The sequence below is a fragment of the Girardinichthys multiradiatus genome, chromosome 10 (assembly GCF_021462225.1).
Source record: "Girardinichthys multiradiatus isolate DD_20200921_A chromosome 10, DD_fGirMul_XY1, whole genome shotgun sequence".
Taxonomy (NCBI): domain Eukaryota; kingdom Metazoa; phylum Chordata; class Actinopteri; order Cyprinodontiformes; family Goodeidae; genus Girardinichthys; species Girardinichthys multiradiatus.
Window position 1 is genome coordinate 6,330,593 of NC_061803.1, and position 22,034 is coordinate 6,352,626.

General features: G+C 36.3%; 1 protein-coding gene across 1 annotated transcript in view; it reads left to right on the forward strand.

Annotated features, from left to right (window-relative positions):
• The window catches only part of LOC124874972 (protocadherin-15-like), a 346,908-nt gene that overhangs the window by 58,620 nt on the left and 266,254 nt on the right, over positions 1 to 22,034 (forward strand). The window contains exons 3-4 of the mRNA XM_047376690.1: positions 9,493 to 9,507; positions 10,025 to 10,090. Coding sequence (XP_047232646.1) covers positions 9,493 to 9,507; positions 10,025 to 10,090 — 81 coding nt within the window. The remainder of the gene's footprint in view (positions 1 to 9,492; positions 9,508 to 10,024; positions 10,091 to 22,034) is intronic.

Sequence of the window (22,034 nt, forward strand, 5' to 3'; positions counted from 1 at the left end):
GCTAGTCTTTCCCCTCTGTCTCCTGCTTCCTTTAAAAAATAACAAAAAAATAAAGTCCACTAGTGCCACAAATAAGGTCTAAATCCCCCCAAGAAAGTAAATATTGTCATTGTTAAAAATATAAATCAATTGTGAATAACTAGCTGGTCAAAGTCCAGACCTAAATTTAATTAAGATGCTGTGGGATGACCTTAAACAGGCCATCTCTGCTACACAACTCTCTAGTGTGGCTGAATTAAAACAATTCTACAAAGCAGAGTAGCCTAAAAGATGAGAGTTGTTGGCATCAAGGGAAGTGGTTAGGTTTAGGGGGCAATCACATTTCCATATAGTGCCTTTTTGGTTTTGATATTATTTTCCTTTAACAATGCAATTTTATTCAAAATGCTGTTAAATTTCTGATAACTCAGGTTATAACCCAGGTTATCTGAAATTCAAGTGTGAAAAAAAGAAGAAATCTGTAAGGGGTGAAATACTTTTTCACAGCACTGTGATTCAATTTCACTTTATAAAACTGCGCTGTCTTGCATTTTAATTCACAACAGAAAGGTTAAAAATCAGTTAACCTTTCTGGCAATAATTATAAAACATCACAAGCCTGTCTAGGCAAATGGTAACACTTTGGTATTTTTCTAAGGAAGTGTTAAAGCTACAAAAATATTCACAGCTTTCTGTTATTCACAAAAATCAGTATTTAAGAATGCTAATTTTAACAGGCTATAAAGGCAACTGATTACTGTCAGAAAATACTCTGATCATACAATGATCAAGTTGCTGTTTGAACTGTAGAATGTAGACACTTTTAATAATTTACCTCTTGAAATATTGATTGTTAGCGAGAAAATTAAACAAGTCAGCAGTAGATTTGCAGCATAGTAGTAATGGTGGTGTTTAAAGCAGTGTTTTAGAAGATGCACCAACTAGAGTTGTGAGGCTATTTGACAATCTCCCTCTTTGACCGCCCAATACTGATATTAACCCATTTCTTTCACAAGGTGTAACAGCATTTAAACTATTATTTTCTAAACCTCCTGCAGAAAGTAGTCATTAATTATTTATATTAGGATAAGAGATGATATCACACCATATTTAAAGGAGGACTCACACTTACACAAAAGAGTGTTTTACAAATATTTAAAAACAAAGACAAAATATTTAGTTAGCACAACTTTTACGCTGTCATTAGGATTTTATAATAGCATTTAGCAGCAGCAAATGCAAACAACTGACCATGTGTACTCCTTGCAGAATGTAACTGAGAGATTTTAAAAGACTGCCAACATTTCTAAATCCAGTATAATCCTTAAAAGAGATAAAACAAAGCAGCTTTCCTGTAATACAGAATGTTCAGCCTTCCTGTTAGCTGCCAAAGTTGCACTTCCTGTTTAAAAGTACCAGTCTGAATAAAAAGCAGACGAGCCTATGTAAAACTAGTTTGATTTTAAATAACTTCTTATATTGTTGTGCGTCCTCTGGCTTGACTTTTAAATGCACAACTTATACTAAAATCAATCTTCTTCCACACCTTTTTTAAGATTTCAACCAGCTGGTGAGGCTGAGTTTTAAGTCTGCTGTATTACTTCCCATTTGTACTTGGCATGCCAAACATACCGTATATTTGGTCCTGTTTGGCTTCCACTGATATTTTATGGACATTTTTAAAGCATATATAAGATGACTACAAATTGAGTTTCTTTTGGTATTATTAAATGTAAAATGAACAAAATTCAAACCCTGCCAAAAAAGATGTGTTCCATTTTTTATTATAAATAACTGGCACAGACTTGTGATCCTGGCTGTTACTCTCTAATTTGCTCACAACACAAGGGTATAATGACAACACAGTCTCAGCAAAAGCTACACATTTTTAACAGTTTAATGCATTTATCTTATTACAAATGGACAGTAAATATGCTATTAGTTTTTTATTATTTACTTAGATTCCTATAGATCAGCTTACAACTCCCTCCTTAGTGTTTTACTACCCTTAAGAATTTATTAAATATCACTCGGCAAACATTAAAGACAAAGATGATGCCTTCAAAATCGATTCACACTTAACCAACCCATTCTCTCCACCAGTGAACGATGGACCAGTACACGTGCATGCATAACACATAGAGACACACAATCAGCACAGTCCAGGTGCTTTGCTGAGTCACAACCTCTGCATGTATATTTTATGGTAACCCTAGCATGTGTGAGCAAAGCAGACAGGCATATGGGCTCATTTGTGTAAACTGTATAAAGTGATATGAATAGGCAGTGTGTTTTGTATGTGAGTGTGTCATGGATACAGTTGCTAAGCTGTGTGTTTGTGAGTGCAGAGACAACATGGCTTGTTCTTAGCCAGCCACAGCCTGATCGGACACTGGTGATTGCCTGTAGTCAAGTAACTTGTTTTTCTTTCCCAGATAGACTTTGTTTGTTGTCACTCTTGCTGCCTTTCATTTGCTTCTTGTGCCTGCCAAACCAGATCGACATTATTTAAATAGTAAATCCAGAGGTGAAATGTTAATACACACCAGGTTTTAAAAGAAGGGAATTTGATGGAATGTGAATTTTAAATGTTTTTTTTCCTTTGAAAGCAGTATTGTCTGAATGCAGAAGTGCTTTTAAAAGTTTTAGCTTAATTTTCATGGGCTTCGTACCTTGTATACTTCACCGTCATCCCCCCTAAAACGGCCTGGCATCGAGCTTTTTATCAGCCTTTTTCTATTTGACAGAAACATTACAATAAAAGAATTTGGACAAGCATAATAAAAGCAAAAAGTACAAGCAAATTTTCAGACACTTAAAGGGCATAAGTGCCTGCATATACTGTAGGAGAATTCTAACAATGACAGCACATTGGGTTGGAAGGTATGCCTGCCACAATGTCAAAGAAGAGCTGGACATTTGCATTTTATTGCAGTTAACCCTTAATGTTGAATTGCTTGCTGACACAGCTCTGAGAAGCAGAAGTACTGCAGCACCCGATTTAAGTGCTAATTGTATTGTGGCAACATATATTTCAAATTTAAATTCAAATGAAAAAAAAAACTGTGTTAAAAAGTATATGCACAGAGAGCTAGATTTTATATTGGCACGACCTGTCTTCCAAATATAAAACATTTACCTCCATCTGTTATCTCTTCATGTTCATCTGCTCCTTAAAGTTATAAACCAGTCTCCTGATATCTATTTTTTATAATTTTGTGAGGGAAAATCAGACTGAGAAGTAGAATTACTTTGGGTGATGTGAAGACGTGGGAAAGGAAAGGAGCGGAAGCAGGAATGAGAAGCAAAGAGAGCTGACCCACAGAGAACAAATGGCTGGTTAGTAAAATATGAGGGGCATCAGCTTACACTGAAGGATAAAAAGGCAGTCAAGCACAGGATACACATCTGTCATCTATGCCTACACACACTGGCCAGCTGGTGGAGTGTGATGTAACTAGTGATTGTTGTTCCATGGCTTATACGTCTTTCCAGGTTGCTGGCCTGAGATGAACCTTTAGGCAAGCCTCACAAGACTGATGGCAAAATTCTGGACCATAACCTTTTCCGCAATGTAGGCAAGAATTTTCTAAAACGTTCAACTTAAGGCAGAGCTCTTGTCTTGTATTGCATTACTGTAAATTGCACACTGTATTAAACTGTATTGCACACCTTGCCTTACAGCCTTGAATCACCACTCATTACTTTGCTTGCTTCTAAAGTCACTTTTACACAAAGACAGTCCGGGGGGACTTGGTTCAATTTGGGGGGGCAAAAATGTTACCTTCATTTGGTTTGATTGCAGTTCAAAATTAACCTTTGAAAGCAGATTACACTGCCTGGATAACATAATGAAAAACAGCAGCTGCTAATTTGGGAGGACAAACCTGAATACAAAGGGGTGACTGTGGCTCAGTAGGACGAGTAGTTGTCTCGCAATCAGAAGGTTGTGGGTTCCAATTCCAGGTGAATGTGGCTCTAGTGTAAAGCGCTTTGAGCGGTCTGTATGACTGGAAAGGCACTATATAAGTTCAGTCCATTTACCATTTACAAACACTGACCAGAAAGGAAAACAGCATGATGAAGAAGAAGATGAAACACGCGAATATTCCTTCCCTTACTACGGCTTGTTCACACTGGAAACAATAAAGTAACACCAAGTTAATCTAGACTTTCAGTATCTGTTTTGACTTGGTTTTTGTTTTTTTCAACCTAAATGCTTTTCCTACCTCCTGGTATGAGCAGTGGGTGAGACAGCAGGCAATCCAGCATGTTGCTCTGTATAAGTTTTTAATGCAGCAAGTTCATCATCTTCTTCAGACTTTAGCTGCTTTTTCACTTATTTTCTGTGCAGTGCCATTTCCAGTGGATTCTGTTTTCTCTGTTTGTTAAACTGCTTAACTCCAACCTTTTGATAAATTCAGGCATAGACATTTATTCTTCTAAACTTCTCAGCTCAAATGACGATCCTTTGTTGTGTAAATATCTAATAGAAAACAAATTTATTTTAATTTGGTGGCACTATTTAAATATATAATATTGCAAGAGACAATGCACCCATTTATTTAGCTGTTTCTATGAAATATACAAAAGTTAATAGTTTTATAGATGGACTAAAATATATAGCATCGTAGCCCCAACAAGAACTATTACCTCAAATTTGGCATTCAGTAGATATGAGATGCCTAAGTCCAGTTCTCGAGAGCTGCCATCCTGCAACTTTTAGATGCATGCCTTCCCCAACACACTGGAATGAAATGGCTCATTATCAGGCCTCTACAGAGCTGAATCACATGCTGATGAGGGAATTCAACCATTTGATTTAGGAGTATTAGGGCAGGGATGCTGCAGTAGATGATCAATATGCCGTATTTACCTTAAGTGTATGCATACGAACATGTGTGCAAAATTTCCCTAGGGAAATCCTTCCACCAGGCTGAACTCTGCTGTGATCCTCATGCCAACTTTTCAAATGCATTTTTACGGCTTTCATTAAAATCCGAGTTGTTGTGCACAATTCACATCGTATCATTTGCATCTGTTACGGGTTTGTTACTACCTCCCAAGGTGAATTAGGGGCATATTATTGGTGGGTCAACTTTATCTCCCCTTTACTGGGACCTTTCTATGAATTTTTGAGGCATAATAATATATGTTGGTCTCGGATAGAAAGGATGGTCTTAAAAATTAGCATATACTCGCAAAAAATAGACTTGCAAAATAGAATGAAACTGTCCTGCCAAAAACATTACATTCTGCCCTACTAAGCCACACCAAGTGGAAAATCCTATTTTTTCATATTGATTTGATTTCTTTTCAGGTTGGGGGGGGGGGTTGTTGTTTTATTCCAACTTTGCTCCCCCATTTTATAACTAAATTAGACATCCTTTATTAATGTAAAATATGAACTACATATAATAATTGCAGCTCAGATGTATTAAAAACTCTTAAATAGCTCTTATAAAACAGCTTTAAGCATTGTTATTGGCTAATGATTATCCTGTTATGACATTTTCAGAGTGCTCACACATTATTTGTTTGTCACGTTTTGCATTTCTTTACCACCAGTTACTCAAAATGCTAACACAGAAACAACTGAAATATGGTGGAGGCTTCTTCAATGCTAATGTTAGTGTTGTCAGTAAGCCTGGTGAGCAGTCCATTCAGTTCACTTTGTTAACTCTGTTAGTACGACAGAACTACTTCAAGTTTTAATTCAAAATAAGAGTCTCAGAAAAAGATATGTTCACATTAAACTAGCTTCTTCAGACAAGTTAGCTTTTGACCAAAACAGAAATGTTTTGTGTGAGACTGACACCCCTTTGGAAAGAAATGTTGCGCCTTTTTAATATTGACCCTAAAAAATCTGTATAAAACAAACAATAACCAAAGAAACTACTTTGAAAATGCCTCTAGGCTGTGAAGGACTATTGATAACACACCATAAAAAGAAAACTGAAAGTTTGCCTATTTGGAAAGAAATGCGTAGAGAAATTGAGGTTGGATTAAAATATTTACACAGTAAATTTCTAACTGCAATTTAAACTGTTGCAGTGCTTTGGATTATATTTGATTTTATATGTTCTGTAATATGTTCTGTAATATAATTAACTAAGGCCATGACAATATGATTCCCAAGTGGGGTGAATGTTCTGATTCTTTACAGTCCAAGCAAAGCAGAAGTATATCTAAAGTACATTGAACACTTTGTGGACCACAGAAAAGTTTATTAACCATCCAGCAAACATGAATGATAAAATTACAAGTAGTGTGGATAAAATAAGGTTTCAAAATTAGGAATAACCAGATGCTTCTCATACATCATCAACCACCATATAAAATATTCTGACCACTCTTCCTTAAAAAGATTTGGAAGTTGTTTACTATCCAACAAAATTTCACTTCAAAGTGACTGCATTACCTCTGATCCATGCTCTCAACCTCAGCTTTCTGACAGGTCTATTGGAAATTGATACACCAGGTCCTATCACTACTGGCTTAATTCAACTTTAATCAGTAAAAACAACTTTTCTGAGCTTATTGCCAGCTGTTCCATTCGACTTTCCATTTCTGAATTCTCAGCCAGTCCGTATTAGGTTTAGTGGCATGTTTTGGGTAATTGTCATGTTGCTGTGTCCAGTCTAATTTAGCTTTAATTTTTCACAGATTGTCTAAACGTCTTCTCAAGCACTCTCTGTTACATGGTAAAACTCATGGTGGATTCTATGATGATGATGAACTTACCAGATGCCACTACAGCAAAATATTACCGAACCTTGGCACTTCCAGATCTATGTGTCACAGCCGATATGAAATTATTTTCCTATAATACTGAATTTGGTTTATGTCCTCTGTTCTTGTGTCAAAATAATTACATTTTAGAATCATGACTAAAGGACATTATTCCTGGCCTTGCGGGCAGTTCTTTTGAATGTCCTCCACTTGCAGACTTTTTGGACCTTGCCATATACATAAACTGCCACAAACGTTTTTTCTGACATTTTTTAAAGCTCTGTTCTTTAGTTTACATTGGTTATCTATATTAGTTGATGTTTTCCCACTTTTTTCACATGACTGTAAGCACATGGTTTTATTACCTACTGGAAAGGCTCTTTTTTGTTATAACAACACATCTACATCACAACTCCTTTAAAACGTAGCAGCATGAACGTTTTTTATTTAAGTCATTTTTTGTATCTAATTTATGTTAAAAATATGTGTTTTTATCACACTATATTATTCATGTTTTTATCCATTAAAATTCTCAGCTTATTTATCTTGTTGGCTATGATTCTTTTATTTCTTGTGTTGTTTCCTCATGTCTTCAGTTGTGTAGATTTTCTTGCAGGCCCCTTAAATATATTCTAAGTAAACGTAGGGTTTAAGTAATTTTAGTGTCATTGTTGGGTATTCGTACATTTTTGGAAACATCTTTGTGGGGCTTATGAGCGTGTTTCACAAATAATTGGTTTTTGTTTGTAAATTTTTAATTTCTAAAAAATAAAAAGAATTGTATCCAGATGAACCCTCAAGATAAAACTGAATGTGTTGTAGACCAAATAAATATGCAAGGATTTTAATTAAAAAGCTGCTGGCTAAAAAAATATAATTTTTAATATTAGCACAACTAAAAACCTATCTAGATTATTGTTTTCTTATTAGACTTGCTGCCAGGCATATATCTACTAAATATTTTAGTTTAATCCAAAATTAACTTTTTTTTTAGCTCTTAAATACATTTGTTGTATACTTGGTGTCTGTAGGAGTGTAGAAAAGTTTAATTTAGTTTCTTCAGGTGTTGCGTACATATCTTTATATTTTGTTTGGATCATATTTTTCAATCCGTTGAGTTTTCTCTATTCCCTATTACATTTATTAATATAAACAATATTTGTGTTCTGATGGTCACAATATTTGCTGTGGAACTGTGAAATAATGTCATGGACTTCCAGCCAACCAATTTTGTGAATCCATCATTTTCATATCTCGCTGCAATCTTGTAGTCCAAGGTTAAGTATGCCGAAAGCTGCAAGTGGATAAGTCTTAATGTCTGGTTGTTGGGTGTATTAACCCACACAATTCATTACACCTTCCCTTACCATCAGGGATGTGGGTGTTAAATAGTTGTTTTAAATGCATGGGCACTATAGTAAAACTACGCTTCATATTGTAGTTGCTTGGTATGGATGTAAAGGGTGCAAATACAGTAATATACAGTATTCATTTGAAGGCTTGGTTCTGCAGGTTCGTCGTCTTTATTCTCTTCTCGCTCTGGGTCAGACTCTGGCTCAAACATATGAGGCTGAATGGACAAGTCTTCCGTTGTTGACATCTTTTAATCAATTTAGGAACAAAATGTTTCTGCACTGCTAGGTAATTCTATCTCTGCTATCAAACTAAAACAAACAAAAATTGCCCAATGGGGTGTAGTGGAAGGCTCTGCAACCTGGAGGGGGGTGAGGTTTAAAGTGCCTCATTTGCATCCAAAGAGACCGCACCAAAACAAGTTGCTCTCAGAAGCACCTCAGAATAGGGGTAACAGAGGGGCCTTTAGAGCTACAATAACAGAATTCAGACCAAAGCATTGCAGCTTCACTGTTTACAGACTTCAACTAAATGATTTAAATGGTAGAAGGAAGAATTTTAGAGCATGATATGTCCTTTAACTGTCCCAGAAATGAACCAATTGTTATTCGTAATCACCTTTGTGTTATTTGAAAGGGCCAGCTTAAAATCAGTCAGACATGAAAGCATTTCTTGTGTCCAACTTTGCATGACTGGGTGCAAAAATCTATCTTTTTCAGCACTTATGTAGGTGTATATGGTGCTCTGGGACAGTCGAATCAACTTTGGTGTAATTTGTATATATTCTTTTAACTTTCTGCTGCTATTAAAAACAATACAGATGATTGTTTAAATTATCTATCTCATGCAATAATGTGTTATAATGGAGAGGATGAGGGAGAGCTGCATAGTGAGAGGAAGAAAGAGTGGGATCACTGTTCCATTAAGTCTTTTTTCTCAGTGAGCAGATATCCATCTTCCAGGCTTCCTCTGGGATTTTCCCAACAATCCTCTGTAGCTGTAGTCTAATGTTGGGCTGTTGTTTAATGCTGGTGGGTTATTTTCATGTATCCTGGCAGGGACAGGTTGCTGTTGAAGGAACAACTGAGTGTTAGCAGCCATTTTACTGTGAATGTGACAATTTTCTGCCTCCAGCCAAGGTGACCATGTTTTCCTCGCATATTAATAGGGTGTAGTAAGTGGGCAACTAAAGCTTCAGGAGTCTGACACATTGACTTGTCCACACACCTGTATCTAATTCAATTTTTTTTTTTTTTTAAATCTGCTTTCAGTTTTTATTTTTTGACACTACTCTTTGTCTTCTTGCCTCTCTTTGCCCTGCTTATTTATTCATATATTTCTCTTCTGATTTTTTTCTTCTCCCAATCCCTCCTTGACTTATATCCTTCTCCATCCATCTCGGTGTGGTGTGGCTGTAACTAACTGCAGACTGGCAATATGAGGGTAAGCCTGATCTCCTTTTTCTTCCTTTGTTAAATGTGCTCACATACTGTGCTGGTTAATTTATCTTGCTGACCCAGCGGAGATGGTTATAGCGGATTAAGCCTGTCTCTTAAAAAAATGGGGCTTTAATCTGTTTTTACTGTCAGTTCCTGCTTCTCTTACCGCACCTCGTTTTACACTACATTACATTGAAGTTGTAAAATTCTTTTGCTTTCTTCCTCACTGAGGAAAGAGCAATGAGCTTAATAAAGTATAGGCTATTTCTGCAAAGCTCATTCTTTATTTATCTTTATGAGTTTAGTGCTGTTGTCCTGGCAGCTTTTTGTATACACTTCAGGGCTCTTCTAAATTATTTTTCTCATAAATACTAAGTGTTTATCAAATAAAACCACCCACAGGCATTCCAATGAAGTTTTATATATATATATATATATTTTTAAACAAAGTAGATGTGAAGAAAAATAACACCCAAGAGGTATTAGTGTAATCTTATCTTGATTTTTTGTTGTTGTTTCAGAATGTAAACTTTCCCGTTCTGGTCCTCCTGCTACCATCGTGGCCATAGATGAAGAAAGTCCCAATGGTAAAATACTTGTAATTTGTTTTTCTTTTTTCAATCCTTCCATAATTGGTGTTAAAACAATTTTTGGAGGTTGTCATGGTGTGCACTGACAATTGCCAGACATTTTCTTCATTCAAATTAGTTTTTTCTTCCTTTGAAACATTCTGTCATGGTTGTCAAAAATATAAATGCATGCTCATACATGTCATATGCCCCTACCAATATATGCTTAAACACCTCACAAGAAATGGCATCTTCATCACATGATTTTTTGTAGCCATCAAAAACCTTCTGGTATAATTCAGGTTGAATGTTTAAACACTTCAGACATGTTAAGAGTTTTCCTGGCATGGACTTGAAACTTGAGCATTGTTGACGAATCTTTAGTAGAGTTGATTTCCAAAAGCCAGATTTTTCTATTCCAGAACAACTTTTGATATGTTACAGATCAATGTCCTGTTGGAACACCCATTTCTATCAAAATGTTAAACATCTGACCCAAGCTGTCATCCACAGATCATAACAAAAGAAGAAAATGTTTCAAATGTTTAGGGGTAACCCAGGAACCCTCAAGGTTGAAGCTTACAATGAACTGGAAACTATTAAAACACTAGTGTCACTGTCAACTAAAGCAAGCTTTACGTTGGCCACCAAAATAAACACCTTTAAGTTCCACTGAAGCCAGTCAAGTGCTTTCTGGTTAAATGTTTTGATGACCAAATGAGACAAAGATTGGGGTTTTGGGCTACAGTGGGAGGAAGTCTGTTTAAAAGATTCAAAGAAACACTTTGAAACCAAAGCCACTTTGCCAGCTGTTAACCATGGTGTTGGCAAATTCATGCCGTGGGGCTGTTTGCAGGCAGCTTCACTGGTAAATTAACACATCAATGCCTTTTTTAAATGTATATATTTAAAAATGAGAACTTACATAGAATTTCTCTGCTGCAGCTTTTGCAAGCTTGCTCTTTTTGTCAGTGGGTGGGCGGATCCAGTCGGCATCATATCACTTCACATGATTGGTTACAGTCTCTGTCCTCTGTGATTGGCTGTCAAGAAGAAGCTAGCTGACTAGCTTCTTTTTTTTGTTTGTTTGTTTGTTCATGTTTGTGTAAAAGGCAAAGTTACAAAATACTTTGAGGTGAGTGGTTCCCTTGTTAAGGAGTGCCCTGGCTAATGAAGCTGAACCATCTTCACAAAACCGTCATCAATCTAGTTTCTGCAAATTTTGGCACTGTGGGCTGGTGCCAAGTCTTGCTGGAAAAGGAAACCAGCATCTCAATTAAGTTTGTCAGCAGACAGAAGCATGAAGTACTGAACCTGACTAAGAGCTTAAAGGCTCTTCTCCAGTCGATATCTCTACATTTTACATTATTAATTATAATATTCTGAGATATGGAGTTTTGATTTCCATGAGTTGTGAGATGTAATCAGTGGCAGAACTATTTAGATAATTATTAGGGAAAAGCACTAATACCACACTGTAAAATAAAACAACATACATGTAAGTATTGAGCATGAAGTAAAAATACTTATTGTTCAGTAAAATGTTCCCTGTCAGTGTGAAACCATTCTATCTGATGGTTTTGAATTAATAAGGCTGCTGCATTAATGTGTGTCTTGAATATTGCTGCTGCAGATGTTTGAGCTCATACTCTTGGGAAGTTTAATGTGCAGTAATCATATTGAAGAAGATCATGTTTATAGTATTATTGTCCTTTGAGAACCATGTATCTCTGCAAACGTCAACTTTTCATGAGCTTGGGGAGCATCTTGTTTATCCAAGAGTTCCTTATTTATTTTTTAAGTAGGAGTAAAACATTTTTCAGACCAAAAATAAACAATTTATCCTTCAGTCACAAACATTCAACATTAGCACATCTTAAAATATGTTGTGTGAATTGGATTATTTGAAGATGCTGTGGAGCATATGGATAAATTTGCATTAAAGGGACATACTAAAGCACAAGTACCTCAAATTTGTCTGAAAATGGCTTTTCTTTATATTCTACTATTCACCATTTCAAAAGAAGAACCTAACATTGTAGAGATTTCATTTATTTTTATTTCTAACTATGACCACCTGAGTATTCTAATCTTGAAAACAGAGAAATTATCCACATGTGCCACCATGGTACACTCCACATTGATGGTCAAATTGACGTTTCATCACACTGATCATCAGAACACACTTTTTTGCGTAGGGGCAGGAACAAAGAGAAGCCCCTTAAGTATAGAGTGTTTCAAAATGTAAAAATAAGAAAAAAGCTTAGACACACATTTTTTCCAGTTACGGTTTTATTTTACTGTTACTATATTGATAGGGGTTCAACAATATTGTTCAGTATTGAAAGTACAAAACCTGAAATAAATAATAAAATATGCATATAAGCTGCCTGATTGTTTAATTAATAACAGGGTTAAAATTAAACATTTTAAATACAACTATGTGTTTCTAGAGCAGAAACAATCCTAATGAATAGTATAAATATAATAAGGAACACCCATAACCTGTTGTGATTTGGGGTTGTTTGGTTTTTGTTTTGGGTTTTTTCTTTATATCTTTTTCACAGTTGATGTTTTGAATCATTCTTCTGTTTGTTTTGCTGGTCATGCTTTAGTTTTTGTATTCATGTTTTGCTAAGTTGTTTTCTTGGATTGGGCTTCTGGTTATGCTTTGATTTCATGTTTTTCTAGTTTGATTTCTATTAGCTTGTATTCTTGAATTCCTGTTTTTGTTCTGTCTGTCAATTAAGTTTATTTGGTTCACCTGCTCTAAGTTAATCTGTCTCCTTGCTCCACCTGGTTTTCACTCCATATATACACACCTGTTCAGTTAGTGATCGCGGAAACATTTCTCAGATCATGTCTTGATTTTTGATCATGCCATGCCTGTCTCACCTGCCCATTTGTTGTTTTGTTCCTGCCTCCTGCTGTGAGTGAGTTTTTGTTATTAAACCTTTTTCACTCACCATCACGCTGCCTGCTCGTCTGCATTCTGGGGTCCTATATCTCGCAAGCCGTAACATTAACCTATGCCACCTAAGCAGAGGTTTTCAGTTTACTAATTGATAGAAAATGTGTCACTTCACAAAGCCTGAAAATAATACAGTTTATAAAGGGTTCAGTGAAACATACTGTGCAGCCATTGGAAACAATAAAATGGTATCTTAATGGAATGACACACTGCTAAATAATCTTACACAATGTTTAAAGCACACTTACGGTTTTGTGAAGAGGGTTCTGCTTCATTAGTCAGGGTTTTCCTTAACAAAGCAACCACTTCCCTGACTGCGTTTTGTTGTGCCTGTTATACAGACATACAAAAAACAAAAAAAGACATGCTAGTCAGCTAGCTTTAGGTTATGTCAAGTTCAGAACTACATGCTTCAGGCAGATAGCATTGGCAATGTAAGGTAAGTTACTAAAATATTATAACTGAATGTCGAGCTAAGGAAATAAGCTGTGTTACACCCAATATTCATTGTAAGACATACATACCTCCCGATGGTCTGCCAGGCCTGTCCTGGGTCTCTCCGATACTACTTCTTGTTCTTCATCTTGTTCTGATGGCCAATCACAGAGTACAAGAACTGTAACCAGTTGTGTGAAGTGATATGATGCAGACTGCATCCACCCAGCCTCTGCCAAAAAGAGCAATAGCTGCTTCTGCGAACAGCATAAAATTCTGCACCCATAGCTATCACTTTTGCTCGCGTAAATTTACGCTCAACAGTTTTTGGCATTGATCCATACTCATCGGTGGTTATAACATAGATGTAGTGGAGGTTTAGTTCCAATTTGAAAAGAAGGGTTTTAATACATCATTAAAGCATATACTGTTTAACTGGGACATGTTTTTGTAGTATTAAGGAGAAAGCATAAGTATAAATTTCTACTAAAAAAGAAACAGGGATTTTTCAATTCACATGTGCTCATCATTTTACTGCTCAGTAATCTACAGTATAATCTGAGATTTTACTTTCCAATTAGAACAAATACATCTACAAGGGCTGTACAGCTGTCATATTATGTTTTAGCTCAAAATGACAAAAAAAAAATTATGTGTAATATGTGTAATTCTAAGAGAGAAATTGAAATAAAATAAATAAAAATCTAAAAATGAAAATCAGTGCTTTATACAAAAAAAGAAAAAACAGTTGATGTCTGTTCTTAACCTATTCAAACACACGTCTTTGTTCGACCGTTTAACAAAGAGCTCAGTCTGCATATCACATCCTTGCCTTGTCTCGGCAGGTTGTGTTAAACAGCACTAGATGATGCTTGGCATGCAGCCTGCACTCATTAATTCATTAGGCCTGTAACAACAGTGTCACTTAAATCCAATCTGTGTTGCAGAGGAAATGACCTAAATCACTGTGTGACCAGAGCACCAAAAAGATACAATTAAGTCTTTATTACAGAGCCTCTGAGTTGCTGATGGTTGGATTTTATTACCTTTGGTAGTTTCTTCGCTGCTTTTAGATGCAGCTGCTGCCGACTGTTGCATCACATTAAATGGGTACACTGAAAAGAGGGATATATCTTTTTGTCTCAGCAAGGTTGCTTGTAAAACTATTTCCGAACATGTCTGACTTCAAAAATTGATTCTGATGAGGTGAGATTAATTTGACTTTAAGTTATAAACTTTGGGGCAAACAATGTTTTTTTCATGTTTTTCCAATAAAAGTTTCCCTGAAACAAGAGTGAAGCTGAAGTTCATGCTCTCCAAATGTAAAATTATCAAGTTTTCCTGAACATTGTCTTGTTTTTTCCTTTTTTTCATCTCTGATTTTCTTTTTTACTGTTTCTTGCTCTCTCTCTTTTTTCTTGTCAAATAAGACAAACCTATTCAAAACCTTTTTGACCCAAAATTAAGCTCAAAATGTAACATGTTTTTAAGGTCAAATAACCACTTGCTTGGTAACGGTGCTATTTAAACTCTACCCAAGGATCAAAGGAAATATTCTGAATCTTCATAGGTAATGTCTATTTTTCATACAAGGAACAAGGACTGGCATGAGATTTACAGTCATATTCAATAAATTAGAATATACTTTCTGATGAGGCTTGTTTTGTCAGATTAATAATACTTTTTGAAAATAACAATCTTTAAGCAGGTATTTCACATACCTGTCATTAAGCCCACATTCAGTGTTGAAAATGTTTTAATTGATCTGATGTTTTTTCTAATTTTAAACGTTGTGTTTGCATTGCCTTTAAGCAGAAAATCATCATAATAAACAGAAATAAAGCCTTGAAAACAGTCGGTGTGTAATTAATTGATTTAATTGAGTTACTGAAAAAAATGAACTTTTCAGTATTACTCAAACTGATTAAATATGACTGGATATCTTGAGAAAGAATAGTTAGGTTTCCTGGGATAACGGTATCACCGTAAATATTTAAACTAACAAAGTATTAAATGTACTTTTTGATTTTATTTAAAATAGCTTTCCAACCAGTTTGCATCTCGCCAACTGTACTTTCTTTAAACCAGCTTACTGTCAGTGTAGAGCAACAGTTGGGGCAGGGGAAGCGCTCCACTACTCGATGCTCAAAGCAGCCAGAGAAACCCATTCTGCACCAGTTCTGTCATCCCATTAAAAGGATCTTAAAACCTGGGAACAGTACTGGGGAGAATTTCAGCAGTTTTGAAATGATAACTTTGAATCTTGATACCAATAAACAGCCCTCACCAAATCTTCACTTCACTACCCTAAATGACCTTACACAGAGAAGTTCATTGTGATTTATTGTCAGACAGAGAGGTAAACATTTATTTATCTTTTTATGTAAACATCTGGTTTCTGCAGTGAAAAAACAAACTTCAACACCCACAGTATATACCCAGTTTCATAGGTTACTGACAAAAGGTTGTATCAAACTATTGGAGGATCTTCTTTCATGTTTTTCTAAATATACACTTTGCCATGCAGAAGTATAGATGGTTTTAAATAACTTTGGTTTTAAATGTCTGATCATATAGTAACTCATGCACTTAACTGCTTCCAGGAGCAGAATTCTTTTGCTGATTTGAGGAAAAAGATTAATTCCTTTCAACAGGGCTTATTGCTTTGCATCATTGAGCATATAGTTTTGTCAGAATGTAATAAATCTATTATTACTAAGCTAGGCTAGACTACAACTCATTGGACAACTGAGTGCATTTTGCCAAAATAAACAATGAAAACAGTGGAAATAGCAACTGATGAGCAGATGTACAAATGTAATACTTTCAAATTTTTTATTGACTAAACATTAACATTTTCATCCCTAAATAATTTCTGTAGACTTGTAGAAACCCTGTTTTATTTTAGAAAATAGCAAACATGCTAATCACAACAATCTTCACTGACATTAACAGAGATTAGCATAGAGACATCATAGAGACTGTTTTTCAGTTCATTTATTTGTATATATATATATCAGTGGCACATGCTGGTCTTTCAAGGAGGGGAAGCTCAATTTCAAGATCGCTGATTCGCACATTTCGCTGTCAATCAAAAAGGGATTCAGCCTCAGACAGATCATCCAATCATCATGTAGAAGCTGAGCGTCCGGGCCGGCCGAGGCCAGCCCACTGCCCCATAGACCCTCAGAGACGCTGAACGTCTGATGGGTGGGACAAAGCCCAGCATTTATCCAATGACTCGTCTCGTTTTGCTGCAGCCGAGGCTGCCCCATAGACCCTCAGAGACGCTGAGCGTCCGATGGACAGGACAAAGCCCAGCGTTTTTGCTTCGCTATTGAACTCACTTTTTAAAGCATTGTGAAGCTGCAGGAATGAGTGAGAGGAAAGCCGCGTCGTTACCAGTGATAAGAAGCTGATTCTGAACAAAAGTTGAGCGCGTTGTAGCGCATATTTGGTCAATGACATGTACACACAACTGTATATATTTTGCACCGCATAATACTTTCTTTCAGTGCACAGGCAATATACCAGACAATTACATCCACGCACTCTGGTTTACAAAGGATTTCATACCTCTGGAGACAGCCTCTGCCTCCACATCCGATCAGTCTCTCTGGGCCCCTTTAATCTGCTCCATCACCTAGTGGGGGTGGGGGACCTTTGGCTTCAAACTGTAGGGTGTTGTTGCTGATACGGGGGAGTGTCTGGGTTTGGGCCATCTGAGGTGTCCATGGGTTGGGATCGCTGGGCTGTGGCCCCCATCAGGGTGGGGCTTTGGTGGCTCTCAGGGATGACATCTGGTGGCTGCATGTAATGCTTTTGGGGGGCCTGTGCCGGTGCACATAGGTTATTGGCCTGGTGGCTGCGCTTCTCTTGGGTAGGTCTGAGATGCACTTGGGGGCTCGAGGTTCCTGGGGCATGTTGCCCCTGGACTGGGGCCCTGGCTATGCCTGGGGGGGCTGGGTCCTGGTGGGTATGTCACCGAGGTTTTGGGCCAGTGCATGTGCTGGTGCCCGGCCCTGGCCTGGAGGCCTTTGGTGCATTGCTGGGCATAGGGACCTCCTAAATTGGCGGGGAGGTACCTCATCTCATTGCAGGTGCTTTCTGCTGGGTGGGCAGAGGGTATCTGACAGAGGGTGGGGTGAAGTCAACCTGGGTGTTAAATGTCTAATGTGTTGATGGATTGCAGAAACTGAGAGCACAGTCTTGTAATCAGTGTGCACAGAATGCAAAACCGAGAGCACAGTTTAGTAACCTGTGCGCAGAGATTGCAAAATTGAGCACACAGAGCACACAGTTTAGTAAAGCGTGAGTATGGATATCCACCAGCTTTGTTTTTTTCGCCAGCTGACACACATCTTTAACGTTTCTGTACAAGGTCCAGAATAAATAAAACCAGATCAGTATTGTTTTAGGTGTAGTAAGATCAGAATGTGAGACAAATCCCCTATTCATATTGGCTTTGTTCATTCTTATTGTGCTGTTTTCAGTCTGGACAAGTTTCAGGCGTTACAGTACTCAAAATGCAGTTGCTTCTAGGGAAATTAGAGAATAAGGTCCTATAGTAACAGTTATAATAAGAAAGTGTTTAATCATTGATAGAGGAGAAACGCATAAGCATGCTGAGAAGGTTTATTTTCTGCATTTACTATATGTTTTTGTTTCTGTCCTGGCAAGAGGAAGTTCGACTAAGTTCTACTGTTCAGGGCCTCATGAGCAAACTGGTGATGAACAGATGGTTCGTTTCATAATCTGCCAAATACTTTTTGAAACTTTCTGCTCTTTTCTCATCAGCTTCAGTGGGTCTGTATATCAAACCATCTGGTGTGTCAAGTTACCTGCAGTTATGAAAAAATTTTATATTTTAAGATTTATGCATCAGGAAATCATAAAAACATAATCAGCATTTCAACAGTTCTTGAAATTAGGTAAATGCAGTTTCAGATGAACAACATCTGCATGGACTGCATAATGCATAATTAAATCTATCCTAACTGTTTCAGGAGTTAAAGTCTAGTTGTTAAAATAGACATTTTGCAAAAGGAACGTTTTTCTCCATTTGTATCTCTACTCCACATTTAAATAAATTTTTCGATGAGATAAAAATTGCCATTTTGAAAAATTCTTCTTCTTTTTGTGAGTGTTTTACTGACCTGTCTGTTGTATTTCAGCACTAGATTCACAGTGCAGATTGTGCTAAATACATGCAGATGCAGACATGCCCATCAGATACCACAGATAGGAGCAACTTGAACCTATTTTTTGTTTTGCTTTTGAACCAAGTTTTTCTTTGTATGTAATTTAATTATTAGAACACACAAAACAATCAGCTCTAATGGCTTTGTTTATTTGCCCCTAATCTCCCGAGTAGACTTGGCAGGGAAAGATTTGACAAACGATTACTCAGCTCCTGTTCTTTCACATTTTAATTAATGCATTGTTACCCAGAGGCTTAACATGGTCCATCCGTTCTAAAACCAGTTCTGATCTTTGGAAGGTATTATTGTCTTTTTGGAGCAAACAATTGTGTCAAAGTTATGACTAGCTGAAGATTTTAGGTGAAGTTAAAAGAGTTGGAGGTAGTTTTCTGACCTAATTATTTCATCCACCTTTTGCAATGCATCAGTATCACTGGCAGTGAAAAAGACCCTCGGCATGATTCTACCACCACCATGATTAGCAGTTGGTACAGTTTTCATAGGCTTGAAAATGAAAAACCAACTCCTCCAAACATATGTTCTGTCTTTGTCTTGTTTGATCCCAAAGGTTTTCTCAAGAAGCCATTTGGCTTATTCTTGTCAGCAACTGCAAATGTCAGGCAAGCTTGAAAGTGTTGAGCTTGTTTCTTGCTAGGCTTGCTTTAAACTATGGAAGAATATGGTGTAATTCATTATGTCAGTGTCATCTGCAGACTGACTAGTTGATTCTTCTCTTTATAATGCATTAGTGGTGTACATCATGATCATAGTGTATAAGTTACGGTGTTTTTGCAATAGAGCTTTATTTTTAAAGTTTGTGGCCACATGAGCAAATTATTTTTTTTCAGCAAAATGAAACAAAAAGCAGTTTTCTTAGCACATTTTCACTAAATAAAATGCTCTGGTGTTTTATATCATCAATGCATAGATCAATGCTAAATGATGTAAAAAAAAAAAAAAAAAAAAGCTAAAACATGTAAAACTGATCTGAGCATAAGATGGTAAGATATCTTGATAGGAAAAGATGTAATTGCCCAGAACTCCAGATGTAGAAAGGTGTATAAGGATATGGATGAGCTCTTTGGTCAGTCTGCTGATTTCAGAATGCCCTATTTAGGCAATTACTGCGGATTAAGCTCTCATTAATGGTCCAATGAAAGTGAGTATGTTATACTGCTGTATCCAAACTGTCTGTCAGTTTTAAGTAAGAGCATAGTGTGTTCATAGTTACTGAAATTAAATCTTTTTCAATAAAGTATTTATTTTAAGAACGGCATGATGTATTACCCAATTACTTAATTTAAAACCAACATGTCGGTCGAACACTGCATTTTAGCTAACTTTTTCATCTCAATGGCTGACTGGAGTTATGAGAAAGTTGGTCTGCTGCTCAAACACGGGAGACTTTCTAGCTGTTATCATGAGAACATTTAGATTTACCCTGTATTCAGCTCTATCCATCTTTTTATCACATCTGACCAGCTTCCCTGTCCCTGCTGAAGAAAAGCATTCTCATTATGGTTATGTGGAGTGTTAGTTTACCACCACACTTCACTTTCAGCCCAGAAAGTTCAGTTGTGGTCCTGTCTGATTTGTGCACTGTCTTCCCCATGTTTGCTGTGTCCCCCACGTGGACAAACTTTAGGTTGTATGTATTATGGCTTCCTTTCAACAATCAAATTTTTTTCGGCATGAAGGCCAGATTTGTGGAGTGCAGCACGACTAAAAGTTTTCCTGTCAACAGATTTTCCCACCTGAACTGTTGATTTCTGCATTTTCTCTAGAATTACAATGGGATGCTTGGCTACATCTCCTATTGGATTTGTCCCTACCTGTACTCAAATTGATAGTGTATTACTCCTTTAAACCTCGTAACAATTTTGGAAAGAAGTTCAAATCTTTGACTTGTCTGCTGTGGTCTTCATGTTTTTTGTTCACCAATGTTCCCTGAAAAATCTCTTAGGCCTTAAGGCCTGAGATTAAATTGCAGACAGCTGGACACAGCTGTTTACTAATTAGATTAATTTTAAAGGCAGTTGGTTCTACTGGATTATTTTATCAGCATAAAAGGGGCTGAATATAAATGCATGCCGCACTTTTTACATTATTTTTAAGAAATCTTGAAACCATATATAATTTTTCTTCCACTTCTTAAATAAATGTTAGCAGACACACTCAATTACAGAAAAATCCCTTTGAAAATACACAGATCTTTGTAGCTGTAAGATGACAAAACCGGAAAATAAAATGTTTAAGAGTTATAAATACTTTTGTAAGTTATTGTATATGCCATCCTCAAAATACCTACATTTGAACAAAATGAGAATGAAAGCAGCATGCAAAGTGGATAAACACATTAACAGGCATGAAGTCCATTATCGACATGGACATGAGCTGTCTGTAGGTCAGTTGTGTCCCTGAACACTAATTTCCCCCTTATTGATTCATACTGAAAGAAAACTGGGAAAAGAATACAAAAGTTATACAATTTTCTATCATGGGTGACAGTTTAACAAAATGCAAAATGTAGAGGGGTTTAACCGCTGCCAGATACTTGACCACAAGTATCCATCAGATCTTTCCTCATTATAGTACTTGTAGGAAATAATGATAATTACACAGCGCTAATAAAATATTGAGGGGAATTTAATTAGTGATTTGAGTTGCCCTCTGTATGTATCTATTGAGAGTTGCATAAGAAATAGTTGCTGATGAGCACAATTAACAATGTTGATTTTTTAATTACAGTGCTTCTGTAATCTGTGATGTGAAACAAAATGAAATGTATAAGAGGCTAACACATTCAGTTTTTACCATCTTTAAATAATTTTTTTTTACATTTTATTCTCACACTGGTCAGTTTTCAAACAGACATATTTTTTCTCTTACAATTGTTTTTTTTTTACATCCCAGCATTTCCTGTTTTGGTGGTAGTACTACAGTATATAATGGTTGCGCCTCTCTGGTCTTTGGCCGCAACAATGTGTTTGTAAAGGTATAAGCAGCAAAGATTGCTGTGCGATTGAATGTAGATTTTTATTGAATGCAATATGACTGCATAGAATACATAACAATGAAATGACAAAAAATGTTTGAGCTGTTGGAGGAAGCTAGAGTACGCAACAAAATTCTAAGCTTGCACAGGGAGAACATGCAAACGCTGTGTATAAAAGTATATTCTCCGAGCTGTGCTGTCAATACATATATATATATATATATATATATATATATATATATATATATATATGTATATATATATATATATATATATATATATATATATATATATATATATATGTATATATATGTATATATATATATATATATATATATATATATATATATATATATATAT